At 42.3% G+C, this 16,513-nt stretch overlaps 1 protein-coding gene across 2 annotated transcripts in view; it reads right to left on the bottom strand.

Annotated features, from left to right (window-relative positions):
* The window catches only part of NR3C2 (nuclear receptor subfamily 3 group C member 2), a 294,426-nt gene that overhangs the window by 80,181 nt on the left and 197,732 nt on the right, over positions 1 to 16,513 (bottom strand). For both annotated transcript variants that reach the window (XM_054562702.1, XM_054562711.1), the window contains exon 5: positions 3,850 to 3,966. In XM_054562702.1, the coding sequence (XP_054418677.1) occupies positions 3,850 to 3,966 (117 nt within the window). The remainder of the gene's footprint in view (positions 1 to 3,849; positions 3,967 to 16,513) is intronic.

Below are 16,513 nucleotides of genomic sequence, written 5' to 3'. Positions count from 1 at the left end.
AAAGGGCAGACAAGCCAGAAATACCCCAAGGAAATCATTCTTGATCGGAGGGCCACTTAGCTTTCAGGCTACGCTTCATATATTTTAGGAGAATCTCCGAAAGACATGAACAGATCATCCTCTTCAGAACACTGGCATGCAAAGCTAAAGGGATTAATTCCTTTGGCGAAGGAGGTGAATTCTCCTGTATATAGAACCAGGGCTTTTTTTCAGATCTCCTAATAGGGGCTATAGTAAGAATGGCAGGCCCAGCGTGGGGCCAGAAAAGCTGTTATTTTCCTTTCCATTTCTCTGTTGACATTCTCACATCTCCTGCTATATTTTCCTTTGCATGCAGCCTAAAGCTCAGCAGGATTTTTAAAGAAAAGGAAGAGTACTTGTGGTGGGAGGGAGGGAGCGGGCCTAGAGAAAAGGGAAGAGGCACATTTTATGGCTTTATTTTTCTGAGAAATATAAAGCTATTGCTCTTCTCCCATCCGTCCACTTTCTAAGTGAAAGCCTGCTCTGGGAGCTTGGTTAGGTTTACGTGCTAACCAGCTGACGGGATAGGAAAAAAATTATCCTGAAGTATTTTGGATCCCTGAAGTCTTAGAAGGGGACGGCTAATTCTGGTCCCGGGGTCATGGTCATTCACTAACAGAAAATGTCTTCCCAGGGTTATACGGGGTTGCCATCTGCCTTGTCCCCCAAGAGAGGCAGCAGGGACGGTGCTGGATAAAAGAGGCTGAGTAGCCTTGCTTTGCTAGGAGAGCAGGGGTGATACTGTAACATGTTAGAAAAAATTTTAACTTAATTTACGTTTTTAATTTTTAAAAAACTGATTTGCATTACAAGGTTAAACTTTGTATTACCTTTCTTTTTAAAAATATAATAAAATTGCCTGCATTCCCAAATTGAGGCTAACACTGAGGCTTCAAAATAAGTGATGAAAGAAAATGAAAACATGTTATTTCAACTGGATAATTAGTACAAGTTAATTATTTAATCCACAGACCAGAAGTGGTTAAATTATAACTTGACCCTAAAGAAAATATCACTTTCATAAATATTAATTTCCACTCTGCCCACTCTGACTCATTACTTTCAATGACCTCACGACTCACAGCCAGCTTTCTTTCTATTAAAATGTTCTACCAAAACCCCCCAAGCCTATCCCGCATACACAGAAACCGACAACAAATGATGTGAGTCACGTATCACGTCCTGTGCGGGACCTCACTGGCTGATCAGTGTGGACACTGGGACAGAACCTGGGTGCCGCCACTGCCATTGACAGATTGCCTGAGCTACTTGTGAAATGCGACCTCTAGACCACGGACCTGTGACGCACAGCGCGGGGGCGGGGCGTGGGCTCTGGCGCCCAGAACGGGAGTGAGTTCTGGCTCTGCCTCGCCCAGGTGTGCGCCTCGGCCAGTTCCGGAGCCTCTCGGGGCCCCCACGAACTCACGCCTAACACGGACAGATGAAAAGCATGTGCTGCCCAGCGCTGCCATGAGGATTAAAGGGACGACACACACGAAGGGCTTGGCAGTGTGCCTGACACGCGGAAGCCTTCAATAATGCCAGTTACTCAACAGACAGCTAGTGAACACCCGCTTTGTGCCAGGCCTTCTCCCAGGCACTGGAGATAAAGCAATGACTAAGACAGATAAAAACGCCTCCCCTGGTGGAATGCATATTCTAGCAGAAAACAGTATGTAACATCGAAAGTGTGCTTACACTTATTTACAATTATTGATAAATCAGTGGGTCTCATTGCCACCAAGGGGTCATTGAGCAAAGTTTGGAAACATTTGATTGTCACGACTGGTATCTCATATGTAGAAACTGGGTGCCGACAAACACCCTGCAATGCACAGGACAGTTCACAACAAAACCACCCGGTCCCAAATGTCGATGCTGCAGAGGGGGAGAAGCCCTATACTCAAGGTTACATACTGACTTAGTTAATCCTTGAAACAACCTTATGGGCTAGGAATTATAAGTATGGCTATTCTGTTATTTTTTATAGTAACTAATAGCAACTGCATTTTATAGAGTATAATTAATGGTAATTATATTACATGACTATATATTTGTGAAGTTTTATAAACTTATATACAGATGCTTTAAAAATACATTCCTAGTGTATATGTGTGTGTTTAAAGGCAGATCATGGATTTAAAAAATTGACATAGAGTTCCTTTACCAACCAAAGGCTGTACAGTTACATCGTCTCGATCTTAAATTATTAATCTCTCCTAGCCCTCACTCACATGCTGCAGAAGGTGCTCTGTCGTGCCACACCTGTGATGATGTGGACATTAGGAGGGAGCCGTGTGGCAGTCTAGAAACATGAGACCAGGAGTCCACAGAGCCACGATCTAGCCTCACCATCCCACTGGCTGTGGTATCCCTGGGCAAGAACTCAACTTCTCTTAGCATGTGAGGTTTACCATGGCCAACACAGGGTGCAATAGGATCTCTCAGATAATCTGTAGAAGTGCTATGGAAAGTGCAGTGAGCGTGACCACCTTCCATCACACCACGGGCATGGCCGGAGCGACCACACTCTTTTCACTGCGCATTCGCTCATTTGATCCTCACCACGGCCTTGGAGGTGGGTGCACATCGATGCAAGTGGAACATCAGGCAATGCAGAATCATGGTACCTTGCCTAAGGTTACAGAGTTGGGCAGTGGCAGAATGAGAGTCCCCACCAGGCATTCTGGCTCCGGAGCCCTCCCTCCTAATCCCTCTTAACCAGTAGGGCCCTTCTGGCCCCACTACTGTGTGCAGTAATATTTGATTTGCAAGTATTGCTGATTGCTTCGATTCTTCTCTTTTATAGCTTCTGCGTTTATTTCATACTTAGAAAGGTCTTCTCAGAGAGTATTTTTTAAAAATCCATGTTTTCTTTTAGTACTTCTGTAATTATATTTCAAAGTTTAAATCTTTTGAATACCCAGAATTAATTTTGGGGGATAGTAAGAGTTTGGATTCAATTTTCTTGTTTCCCAGTTGTCACAATTTCTGTTGAAAAAAATCTACTCTTTCTCCACTGATTTGAAATGCCAATTTTATTATATATAAAATTCTCATATTATCCAGATCTATTTCTTGACTATCTGTTGATCTGACCACCAGTAAACAAATACACTGTATTTTAACTACTGTAGTTGTAGCATATGTTTTACTATTTGGGGGAGCTAGTTGCCCTCATTATTTTTATTTTCCACAATTTTGCTGGCTGTTCGTTAGGAACTTAGGATCATCTATTGGTTTGTTTTTGTTGTTGTTGTTGTTTTTTTTGCTAGGACTGTGTTATATTTATAAATTAATTTAGGGAAAACCAATTCCCTTAGGAGGTTGAATCTTCCCACCCTTGGACATTGTGTACTTCTGTGTTTGGTTCAAGTCTGTTACCTCCCCCTCCTTTTTTTTGGTGTGCTCCTATAACATTTTAAAGTTTTTCTCATGTAAGTCCTTTATTACATTTACTTTTCGAGTTAGTAATGTGTTCCGACCTGATTAATGTCATCACATGTCTGTTTTATTCAAATAAACAGATATGATAATAAAACTGTTAGCTACAATATTATATAAAAAGTCATTCATTTTTGTTTTGGTTTTGGTTATGTGCTCTGTTCTTGAAACCTCTGCAAATTCAGGGTTGAAAAATTCACTAAAACCACAGACGTATAATATACTTCTTTTAAACTCCCGTTAAGATGTCCTTGTCTCCAATAATGTTTTAGATTTTTGAACATTTTTGCTCCTTGTTAGTTCATCTTCAGTTCTGGGGGACAGAGCCAGCAGTGTTATATTACATATTAACAATTTTTATTGAACTAAAAATATAACACTTACCTCCTAAATTCATTCCAGCTTGAAGACATTTTTGAAGTCTGCAGGCAGGACAATTCTTCCGTCGAATCTTATCAATGATGCAATCGTTTCTTCCAGCACATAAATAGTTGTGTTGCCCTGGATAAAATTAAAAAAATTGTGAAAATAAAGCCCATTATATGAATATAAAGTACTAACATGAATATAAAATATGTAGAATATACAATTTCCTCTTTCCTGCCTTGAAATCTCTTTTTCAAAGAAGTAGAAGGGAAACATGATTTACAGATAACACAGGCTCCGGCAGGGTCCACTTAACACCTTGAGACTGTAGATTACAGATGATAAGATTAACACCATGTTTATTTCCAACAGGCCCTCACAGAGGGAGAGCTACACCCCCCCACTGTTTGAATGTTTTGATAGCTACGCGGAGCCTTTCATGCGATGGTGAAAACTTTATTGAGGCATCTCAAGAGCACCAATCTGACCACCTTTCACAAATGTGATTTCAACGAGAAAACTTTTAAAATCATAGTTATTATTCAAAATGTTTAACTATTTCATCCTGCAGACAAAACTGGAACAAAAATATTCAGATGTGGGAATATGCTTAGCGAGTGGTATCTATTGGCAACACGTAAACTAGTGGTCTAGCTCTATTATTCATTTATTTATTTAAAAATATCTTTAAAACATCCAGTAGGCACCACACGTGACTAGAAACACAAGGGACACAATAATTAATAAGACAGATGAATGTCCCTGATCGCATTAGTTTTCCCTCAGTTGTAGGGGGAGACAACAGCCGAGGTAAGTAGGTACAATGCACAGATGTTGTACAGTAACACACCGCAGGGAAGAAAGTGAAGGGGGGTCTCTGACACAATGCAGGTGTGGGAGGACATGCGCGGATGTTGGCATCTTATAAACAGTGTGTACAGGGAAGGCCTCACTAGAAGGTGATTTTCAATGAAAGATTGAAGGAAAGGAAGGTGTTAACGGTGGGTATCTTGGGAAGAAAACACACCAGGCAGCCGGCAGGAAAAGCTACTGAGGTAGGCGCAGGGGTCGGGAGGCTACCTGGCATGTTTAAGGAACAGCCAAGCGGGAAAGAGCAGAAGGAATAAGTGGGAAGCAAGGGGAGATGAGGAGAAAGGGCTCGGGTGAGTCGGCTCATGCAGGGCCTCAGAGATCACATTCAACTTCGACTTCTCCTGAGGTGGGAAGCCACTGGCTTAGAGGGTTCTGAGCAGAGAAATGACCTGAGGTGATTTGCATTCAACAGGGTCCCCCTGCGGCTGTGTTGACCAGGAACTGCGGTGGCCTAGGGAGAGCAGGTGGAGGAAGCATTACCTTAGATCACCGTGATCTAAGGTTGTGTCCCTGCGGTAGCAGTGACAGCGGGGCGGCGGGGGGGGTGGGGGGGTGGGGGGGTGGGGCGCAGATGGATTCCAGATGCATGTGAAGCTACAGCAACTAGGGTTTGCTGAGAGACCAGAGGAAAAAGGAGTTACAGAGGCAGTAAGAAGCTTGAGCTGAAACATTAAAAAAAAGGGAAACATCATAAATCAAAATGGAGAAGACAGTAGGAACATATGTTTTGTGGGCACTCGCCCCAGATGAGTCTAGGAGATGTCAGGTTTGACAGGTCTGAGAGGAAGTGTCCAATCGGCAGGTAGACACACAGGTCTGGAGTTAAGAGGGGCCTGGGCTGGAGAAGGAATCAGCTGGCGGCCATCATTTTAAGCCATGAGGCTGGGTGAGATCACGTGGAGAGTGAGCACAGACTGGAAAGAGAAGGGTCTCAGGCCTGAGTCGTGGGCTGGTGTGAACCTGTGGCCAGAGCAGAGAGGGAGCCTCACTGCCAAGCCGCGGACAGGCTCGACAGCACGCCCTTCAGTCTGGCACCAGCAAACTCCTTTGGTGGGGAATTGCTAATTACAGAAAATACTCAATAAAAACAATGGGCATTGTTTAATGCAATTAAAATAATTTAATCTGGAGCACGTTCTCAGTAACATTATGGCAAATCTTAGTAATACTAATAAAAAGCCAGTAATAGATTAAGGAAATCTATCAAAGTGAAGAAATGAGACCCTACCATTACAATAACTTAACGACATTCTAAAATTGAAGGCGTTTAGTGAATATAAGTAGGTACAGATAATTACACAAAAGTAATCAGTAGGGAAAGACCATAACTGTGGGCCTGCTTAAGTAATTTAATATGTGTGCAGTTGGAATCCCAGAAGGAAGGAAGAGAACAGGTGAGAAAAAAATATATGAAAACTTCCAAATTTGAATAAAATCACAACTTGCAAATCCAGAAAGCTTAGCAAATCCTCCAAAAGATAACTTAAAAAAAAAAAAGCCCACTATGGCAGAACATAGTTAAAATGATAAAAATAAATGTAAAAAGACTTAAAAGAACCCAGAGTAAAATAAAATACATTACATAAAAGGTAATAAGAGTAATAATTAATTTTTAAATCAAAACAATTAAGGTCAGAGGACAACATATACTACTATCTTTAAAGACTGTCAACTCAGAATAACCAATGAAAACTTTTCTCAAAATGAAGGTGAAATAAAGACATTTTTGGATAAGCTAAAGCTAAGAAAATTTGTTGTAGTATAATCACATTATAAGAAATGAAAAAGGAAGTTCTTTATGTTGAAGGAAAATACCAGATGGAAATTTAGATGTACAGAAAAGAATGGAAATGATAATCAAGGGTAAAAGTTAAAATAAACTTTCTTTTCTTAAATTATTTAAAAGTAAAAAATTGCTTAAATAAAAAATAATAAAAATATATTATGAGATTTATAAAATATGTACAAGTAAAATTCCTGTGAACATAGCAAAAAGAACAGGAAGGGATACAAATGAAAATTCTACTACTGTAAGTTTCTTACATTGTACTTGAAATGAGATTTGAAATGGGATATATGAAACTACTTCAGGGTAGACTATAAATTAAGAACACATCCTGTAATGCCTAGAGCAATGACTCTCAAAGTGTGGTCCCTGGACAATAGCATCAGCATCATCTAAGAACGTACCAAAATTTTAAATTCACAGGCCCCACTCCAGACCTATAAACTCAGGAACTCTGGGATAAGACCTAGAAATCTGTGTGTTATAGAATCCTTCAGGTGATTCCAATGCATGTCAATGTTTGAGAAATACTGCCATCAAGCAACCACTAGAGTAATAACATTAAGAAGTGTAGCATAAGAGACAATAGAGAAATAAAATAGTATAGTAAAAAAAAAAAATCCACAAAAAAACAAAAAAACTCAACCCAAAAAATACAGAAAAGGAAAAAAACCCAGGGGACAAAAGGCAAACAAACACCAACATAGATATATAAACCCAAGTAGAGCAATAACTGCATTAAATGTAAATGGCTTAAACACTGACTAAAAGTCAAAGACAGTACACTGGATTGAAAAAAAGCAAGACTGAAGTATGTGTTCAGATGTATTTTTAAATATAAAGGCAAGATAAAATAAAATGCTTTGCCATCCCCAATAAATAAATAAATAAATAAATATAAGGCACACACAAATTGAAGGTTAAAAGATGGACAAATATATACAATGTAAAATATAAGTATGAGAAAGCAGATGCGGCTATGTTAAAGTCAGACAAAGTAGACTTCAAGACAAAGAACAATCCTAAATATGAATGCATCTAATAGCAGAACTTCAAAATGCATCAAGCAAAAATTGACAAAACTAAAGATAAAATGATAAATCCAAAATCATAGCTGACATTTGCAAACTCCCTTCTAATTAGGATACAGAAGATTTTAACAATGTTAGCAAACGCCTTGATCTAATGAATACTAAGGTCACACAGCCGCTCAATACACGTGTCTTTTTCAAGTGTGAGTGGCACACTCACTGAGAGAGGCCATATCCTGAACAAGCAAGTGAGTCTCAAATTATAAAAAGGTTGAAATCACATACAAAATGTTTTCTGGTCACAAAGGAAGTAGATTAGAAATCAATAATGAGATGATACCTAGAAAAACCCATATAGTTAGAAATTAAGCAACACATTTCTAAATAATTTATGGGTTGGAGAAAAAAATATCACAAGGGAAATGATAGCATATTTCAAACAGAATCATAATGAAAACTTAACACATCAAAATTTGTGGGTGCAGCTTAATAGTATTATAGAAAAAACTTTTAGTTTTATATACTTAAGAAAGAAGAAAGGTTTAAAATGGAGGATCTAAGAGTCTACTACCTTAAGAAGCTCGAAAAATAGAAACTAAACCTATCGCAAACAGAAGGAATGAAATAACAGTGTATAAATCAACGACAAAGAAAAAAGCAATAGAGAAACACCAAAAGCCAGAAGTTGGTTCTTTGTAAAGGTTAATTCATTGGGAAAGATCACATAGGCTGGGAATTCTGTCCCGTGTCTCTCACCTGGCCCCCCGCTGATGCAGCAGCGTCCTGAGGGGCCTGACGGGGGGGCTGCCGAACTGACTGAGGAATCAGAGGCTCCAGCCAAGCAGGCACTCAGAGCTAGTCCAAGGATCCTGACTCAATCGCAAGGGGGCAGGAATTAGAATCGTACCTGGTGCACAGGAGGCAAAGAGCTGGATATGTGTGGGGAACCTCACCCGAGATTACTTCCGGGGGTGGGGGGGAGGAGAACATCAAATTCAGCTTCTATATAAGCTCGTCTCTGAAGTATTAAACCATTTACATTATTGCTTTTTTTGGATGAATTAATTTTAATAGATAAAGTTGAGGGCTCTTTCCATAAATAGTTAAACTTTGCAAAATGTTAATGAGAAGCTACCGGCTTCTGATACATTTGCTTTTAGAAGAAAATAAACACCCACAGGTGACCTCAGTAAAAATGCAGTCCAGCGACCACTCTGCTCCCAAGTCCAAAAACCCACAACTTATTTTATTAATGTAAGTACATTAATGGGTATACATCCTCAAGAATCTGTACAGAAAATTGGAAACTCAATAAATTAAAGGCTTATAGGGGAAATGCAAATACCCCACAATTTTCAAAAAAATTATAATTATTTTTCTTATAAAAATTGAGAGAAAGTTCTGTCTGGCTGGCTGGTAGCCAGCACTGTAATAGAGATTCCCAAGGAAATGCACATCGCTGCAACACGGAGGGAAATCAAAGCTTAAAGTAAATGGGATATGGTTTGAAGATTTGAAAATATTCCTTTAAAGTGAAACTTTTTGTACAAAGGTTCTGAGCATCCAACAACAAGCACCATGACACTCTACTAGTGTCTGGAGAATCCGTCCATAAACTAATGAAGAGTCTGTCCATAAGCTAATGAAGAATCCATCTATGGGCTAACGAAGAATCTGTCTATAAGCTAATGGAGAAAGTAGAGATATAGTACAGATAGGATACTGCCTGGCAGATAGTTGCTAGTGAATAAATGCTGAAAGAAGAACAAACACATGGTTACTGATAAATTAAATACACGTGTGACATACAGAATGTACATGTTCATGTAGTATTTGTATATACAAACACAAATACAAGACCTTCTGGCTCCTAAGTAATGGGCTCACAGAAGACCCCTATGTACAAATTCTGTCTGCCTCATCTCCAGTATTACACCTTTCAGTCTCCCTCTAAACACACATTAGGAAAAAGCGCTCTGAGGATTTGCAAGGCAGCAGCAGAGGGCTCTGGGAAAGGCAGGGACAGCGGAGACCAGAGTCAGAGTCCCCAGGAGGATGAGTGCACCCCCTCGGCGTCCCAGGCCCTAGGTCTACAGTCCGCACCACTCTCCACTGAACACGGCGAGGCTGCCTCAGACCGTAACCATTACAGAGTCCTGTGGATGTAAAAGTATCTTGTTTAAGAAGGAACATCTGTCCAGCAAGGCTCAGGGAACGTGAGTCACTCATCCATCTGTGTATCTCCTGAGGTAGCGGCAGCTTTTTGGAGAAAAGGCAGTCAGTCATTCTAGAAAATACAAAGCTGCCAAGATTACAGTCGATCTGGATGCGGTACCAGGAAGCGTAGCGAGCACATAGGTACCCCAATTCAACACAGGGAAACCAGAGGTACTTATCTCAAAGGAAAAATGCCTATGGACTTAAAACAAAAAAGGTGAATATAAAAATTAAAAAAACCCCCGAAGTATCATTTTATCCTATTGTTTCCAACCATGGTATTGGTTTTAACTGTGGGATATATTAATGAGTGTTTAAAAGTCAATTTCATTATTTTAAAAGTTACTGTACTTGTTAGAAATTGTGTTTTGAAAAATGTTCAATTAATTTGAAATCAAGAACCAACTTTTTATTACACTTGGGCTGATCTCAAATGAGAAAGTGCAGATGGCGTGACACATGGGTCTTGCCTTAAAGCATCAACAGTATTAGAACAAAAAAGGTGGACACAGAGAAGGCGGGAGGCCGTGGCTTTGGAACCAGATGCCTGGTTCCAAGCCTGCCTCAGTCAAGAGGGCTCTCGCCGGGCTGCTTAACAGCTCTGAGCCTCAGTTTCCCGATCTATAAAATGGACATAGCAATGCTGACTCTGTAGTTTGTGAGATTCAAATTGATACACATAAAACAAGAAGCACAAAGCTTGGCCTGAGGTAAAGAATCAAAAAAAAAAATTGGTGATAGTGACGTTATCATCCATCATTTATTTGGTTAGCTCGGTCTTAAACCAAAACAAAACAAATAAAGTACTATGAGGAAAATCCAAAGGACAGACATGGTAGAATCAACCCTTAATTAAATGTGAGTAAAGAACGCCCTTTGCATGTGAATACCCTCACAGAGTCAGGAAGGCCTCTCCTGACAAGGGCCCACTTGAGACAAGATAAATACTCTAAGGCTCTGACCTCATCTTCAAGCCCTAACTCTTTCTAAGAGCTGGCGAGGACATGAGAGCGGGGAACTGTATCCCTGAGGTAAACACAGGACACAAGGCTGGGGCTCTGGCCTGTTTGCCACTCAGCTAAGAATCCTAGACTAGGGCCCAAGGCCGTGTGGTTGGCGTAAGATTCTGGAAAGTTATAACTTCCTTGTATTGTTGTTCCTTGTATCCCGTTTTCTCGTGTTACTTAAGATTAAAACGCTCACACGTAAGCAGACACACCTGTCCTGGGGCAGAGGGAAAGGTGAACCCAGGAGACTGAACTCCATTCTGCTAAGGGCCGTCAGGGGAACTGCGCCCCAAAGGATGAGAGGAGGTGGGGGCAGAAGATATTTAGAGGCAGGCAGGTTGGGAACCAAGGTCCTTAAAAGGAAGAAAAAGAGGTTCTGGGATTTAAGATGGGTTCCCAGACCATGATTTAATTCCATTCAGCAAAGGTTTTTAAAGCAAAATATAAAGGGGCAAAACATTGTCCGCTCTTTCCAAGACCTTACTTTTGGGGGAGGGGCAGGATGGGGCAGGGGAAATGTAAATTATTAAGGTAACTCGTGTGCAGCTGATGTGGTGAGACTTTCAAGAAAGAGGTGATTACAGCTGAGCGAGGATGAGCAAGGCTTTCGAGGGAAAAAGGCGCCTGGGGTAAGCCTTGAAGGATGCTGTGGACCAGATGGACACACAGACGTGTCCAGCGCAGGACGAGCCTGGGGAAAGGCGGAGAGAGGCAGAGCTGACCGTGCGGAGAGCCGCTGGGCTGGTCGGCTGGAGCCAGGAAGGCCAGGGCACGGAGCGGGCGCGGGCAGAGTCTGCACGCCGTGGTGGCCAGAGGGCATCCGGGGGCGACCCACGCTTCTCTCCTGGGTTCCAGACCGACCCACGCATCTATCCACCGGATGTCCTCGCCTGACACTGAGTGACACTTCAGACCCTTCATGGTCACAAATCAGGCCTAGAGTCCCCACCCACAGAGGGCTCTCTTCCAACCTCTACATTACCATCTTAAAGCCACAACCGTCCTTGACTGCGCTCCTCCCAGTTCCCCCCACACCCCGGCAAACCTCAGTATCACTGGGCCAGGCGTTGACGACTCTCTCCTGGGCTTCTCTGGAATCCTACCCATGCCCACCAGTACTCTCTCCCCTTATTGCTGGCTCTCGTGGTTAAACTCAATTATTGAGTTTGAACCCTTGCTTATTTATTATCTGTGGCACCTTACACAAGCTACTTAACCTTTTTGTACATCAGTTCCCTCATTCGTTAAGTGGGTGCTATCCAAGCGCCTACCTCGTGGGTTATCCTGAGGATGAACACACCACAGAAAGCACCGAAACAGCCCCTGGCACCCAGCAGGGTCCAGACAATGGTAGCTGTTCTCATCATTGCGGTATGCTATTGTCATGTATTTTTGCATTTTATTATTTCTACACACGTGTAACTAGTCTACCTACCTGCCTCTATTTCCCCACTTCGAAGTCAAGTGATTCTTAAACTTTAAAAGCTCTTAAAAATAACAAACTCTTACACAGACTTCAATATGTTAAAGCAGAAGAAGAGCTACTCTGGTTGACATAAACTTGTTGGGGGACCTTGTGGAGGTGCCCCCCTTTTCGGACCCAGCAGTGACATCTCTGCTGGGAACCTTGGCTCCTTTGAGCACACATTCATGGGGGACCACGCACCTCCCTCTTCCCTAGAGCTGCACAGGGATCCTTGGGAATCGCAAATCTGATGATGTCATCCTTCTGTCTTAGGCTATCCCGGAGCACTTCACTACTTAAACTTTCAAGTCCAAACTCTAAGGTACCTTCTTCAAAGCCACACTAAGTCACTGGGGCACAAGAAGGGTAGGTGCGCAGGTGGGCAGATCCTGAAGGTGTACTTAGCAAAATCTGCAGTCATTGCAGCAGAAGTAGGCAAAGCATGGGCTGGGGGCATCTAACCCAGTAGTAACATTGGACTGTTACTTTTATTGGTGTTTTTTCACCAGTTATTACCATTATTATTATTGGTGTCAAGGACAATGTATTTTGTGGCTCATTTTAACAAAATGGAAAGACTCCAAAGATTGGTCACTTTGCATGGTTGCATTTCTATTCACAGGTCAGTCCTGAATCCCCCCGAGACACCCCACCCCTGCAGACGGGCCTTGTGGCGAGTGGCCGGCCATTCCCTGCCTGGCTGGAGGTCAGCCACACTCTGGGGCTGCGCTGACCACGTCTCCCCGATTGTCTCTTTATGTCTGGCCTTTGGAAGCAGTCCTATTGCTGCCTGTCTCTGGCTCCACTGATTCCATGTTCAGTGGTATCTACACACGCACACACACGCACACACGTCCTTCAACTCCACAGCAATGTTCTGCACCTTTAACTATGTCTGGAAAAATCTGCTATCCTCTTTTAGTTCACCTGGGAGCAAAGCCATAAGGATGGTTGATAATCAGGGTGGCCCCTTTCATCAAGTAAAATACTGATGTTTTCAGGCAAAACTATATATGGGAAGAAACAGGTTCTAGAAGCCCTCAAACTATCGTGATCATCTACAAACACCTTTCAGAATCTTTAAAGAAAGGAGCAGGCATTTAACCTGGCAGGAGAGAAAAGTGATTCTGGACTAATTGGAATGCCCCAAGTTCCACGTTTTGAAAAACTGACTCACATCTTACACTTCGGGGGCACAGCCCTTTACGGTTGGGGAGAAGGAGAATGAACACCCACATTTGCCCCTAACCAGCACCCCAGATCCTTTCCCATTCCCCCAAGAAGCCGTGCCGGGGCCTCAGATTTGGCCTCCTAGAGGGGCGGGGACCCCGTTGGCCCCCTGACGTTCCCTGCCAGGCGGAGGCAGCTCCATGGATGGACGCCACACTGGAGGCCTCTCTTCTCCTTCACTCCCTCGGCCTTCGTCAGTAAGTCTGGGAGGAGCCACTCTGACCTGCTTGCCTCTTCTTCCTTCAGGGGGAGCAGATGCAGCCCCCCATCTGGGGGGCGCCTATATGTGTATCTGGGGCTTAGGTGGCAGCCCCCCACCATTATTTTTTGTTCTTACCACTAAGCCAACTCCTTTAACTTAGCCAGCCACTCCCTTATTTCTCAGTTTGTTCAGAGCCCTGGTGGGGAGAGGTGCTGGTGTTTCACAGGTGCCTGAGAGATGGAGAGAGGGCCCAACAACACCCGAGTCCCTGCCATGCGGGTCTCTGCGACAGGGACACAGGACCAAGTTCCCAGGCCTGAATCCTGAAACAAGGGCCCTGTGGTCCCCTCTGCCCCCTTCCCACAATCTCACTCCGTAATTCCTGTTTCCCCGAATGTGCACCTTGTTAAATGGCAAGGAATCCCGAGGATGTGATCACTGTGGGAATACAACTGTTGGGGTACAAACCTCTAGATGACACTTAAGATTTACTTTAAATTATTTTCTGGGTTTTTTTTTTTTTTCCCTTTTAAAAAGCTTGACATTTCAGCAGAGGATCCTGTTTTCCTTAAAACTTTATTTTCATGCATACCATGTTATGTAACATGGAATTTTCTTTTTCACATCGTTTTTCCAATTTAATCCAAAATCTTTATTTTACACATAATAAAGATTTTCCTTTTCTTTTCAAAGATTTTATTTGTTTATTTTTAGGGAAAGGGGAAGAGAGGGAGAGAAACATCAGTGTGTGGTTGCCTCTTGTGTGCCCCCTACTTGGGGACCTGGGCCTGCAACCCAGGCATGTGCCCTGACTGGGAATCAAACCTGCGACCCTTTGGTTCGCAGGCCGGTGTGCAATCTACTGTGCCACACCAGCCAGAGCAAGAAAATTGCCTTCTTTAGTCCACAAAAATTTATGAATATCCTTCTAGTACCTTTTGTCTGTAGCTCATATTTGAATCCTGATATTGCTTTCTAGTTTTTCATGTTGAGGATCCTTTATCTCATGGGATAAAGAGAACCTTAGAATACAAGGCATGAATTTGTGCTAGATTTTTGATGAGTTAATTTGAACTAAACTTACTTAATTTAAGTTCATAGGCTTAAGCTTGGTGAGACTAAGAATTCTCCTGAATCAGATCCACCACAGTGGCCTTTCTTTCCTTAATTGCTCAGCTTGTACTGCTGCACATTCCTGAAGCACACGCCAAAATACTCGTGTCCAGGGACAAACCAAAAAATAGCCTCTAGGATAAAAACAAAAAATAAACCGCAAACTATACTCTCATTGTGAATTAATATTCATTTCTGTGTTTCATCCTTAGCATTAGGGAGAGTCCTGTAAGTACACCGAGCGGACACACTGGGTGAGCTCTCAGATTCCTCCCAGCTCTACCGGAAGTCATGGCCCCCCGTTATTCCCAGCCCTTATTTATCATGTCCACCCACTATCACCTATTTCTGTAGTAGTTGAACATGAATCTACAAGAGAATTTCACTAAAAGGGAACAAAACTTAGAAAAGAGTTTAATGTTTATCACTGCCTGGATGATGGATTGGTCAATAATCTGTTATATAACAAAAGGCATTAGCAAGTCTGATGGTTGTGCTGCTACTTTTCATGAAAACAGGAATTTTGCACTTTAGCAGGAAACCAAACTTTTTAAGAGACCTCTTTACCTAACTACCCCTGATAGACACCCAAGAGTAACCAGATACTATGGACAGTGTAAGTTTCCCATTTGCAATAAATGCATTCCTTTTCAGAAATGCATTTTCACCAAGCCGCCTTTTAAATTAACTTTTTGTTTAAATCTCTCTTTCATTTTTAAAGGTCCATTTGTTGTTCTGCTAGAGGATTTTTTTTTTAAAGCAGTTGACAACTGCCCAGCAACAGCGGCCTGTGTTTGCAGTCACTATTTTGGGCTCCATCACATGTCACTTACATAACCTTGTTTAACTGCTCTTGAACCAGTTCGAACAACCTGGGAAACAGATTAGGGCAGTCCCGGCAAATTCCCGCATTGGCACTGCAGGTTCTGATAGGCGATTTCCCATCCCCCGGCCCACCCTACATCTTAGCATGTTTCGCAGTGAGTAAGAGGGTGGCCGCTGAGAACTGGTTACTCATTGTGGGAGCAAGCTAAAACGTTTGCTAATTAACTTCCTCTGCTCGGTTTGAACCGGTCTGGTCTGCCCATAATAAACCAACGGACAATGCTCCCCCGCGGCTGGGGTTTAGGAGTGAGCCTGGACTGACAAGCTTTAAAATGCCAGGGGCGGGGGAAAACGGACTGGAGGAGTAAGTACAGGTTGCCGCTGCCACCTTGAAACACAAATCTTTTGAAGTTATGTTTTCAGGATTCTAAGATTTTAATTTAGAAGTGAGATTGGACTTATTTTTCCCCCCTGCAGTGTTTCAAGAGTTCTTCCCATGTGGTAAGCACAAAATTCCCAGAAAAACATTCGTCTCAGTGGGAGAGGTGTTGGTTTTTTTCATTTAAAAAATATATAACGTCTAATTATCAGGATTTAAATTTTAGGCCACTCTGCATATTTTAGTGAAAGACAATAAAAGAAAAGATTACCTGATAAAAGCCAACTGCTGTAAGCTTTTAACCTTGAGAAACATTTATTAGGATGTGAGTAAGAAAAGACAAGTAACTTATCAGCAAGGAACAAGGAACATTTTTTTCGGGAGGAGCGACTTACATCCCACACACATTCAACAGTAGGGAGTTAACAGAGTTGTGCTTCACTATGCAAAAACATCTGTTATCTAGATAAACTAATACGTTATTCAGGGCAGTGGGCAGGGAAGTAACATTTGTTGAATTCCTGTTATGGGACAGGTGTTTTACCAATCATATA

The sequence above is a fragment of the Pteronotus mesoamericanus genome, unplaced genomic scaffold (assembly GCF_021234165.1).
Source record: "Pteronotus mesoamericanus isolate MK-2021 breed Mesoamerican mustached bat unplaced genomic scaffold, CSHL_Meso_final contig_163, whole genome shotgun sequence".
NCBI lineage: Eukaryota > Metazoa > Chordata > Mammalia > Chiroptera > Mormoopidae > Pteronotus > Pteronotus mesoamericanus.
This window is presented reverse-complemented; position numbering and strand designations above follow the sequence as displayed.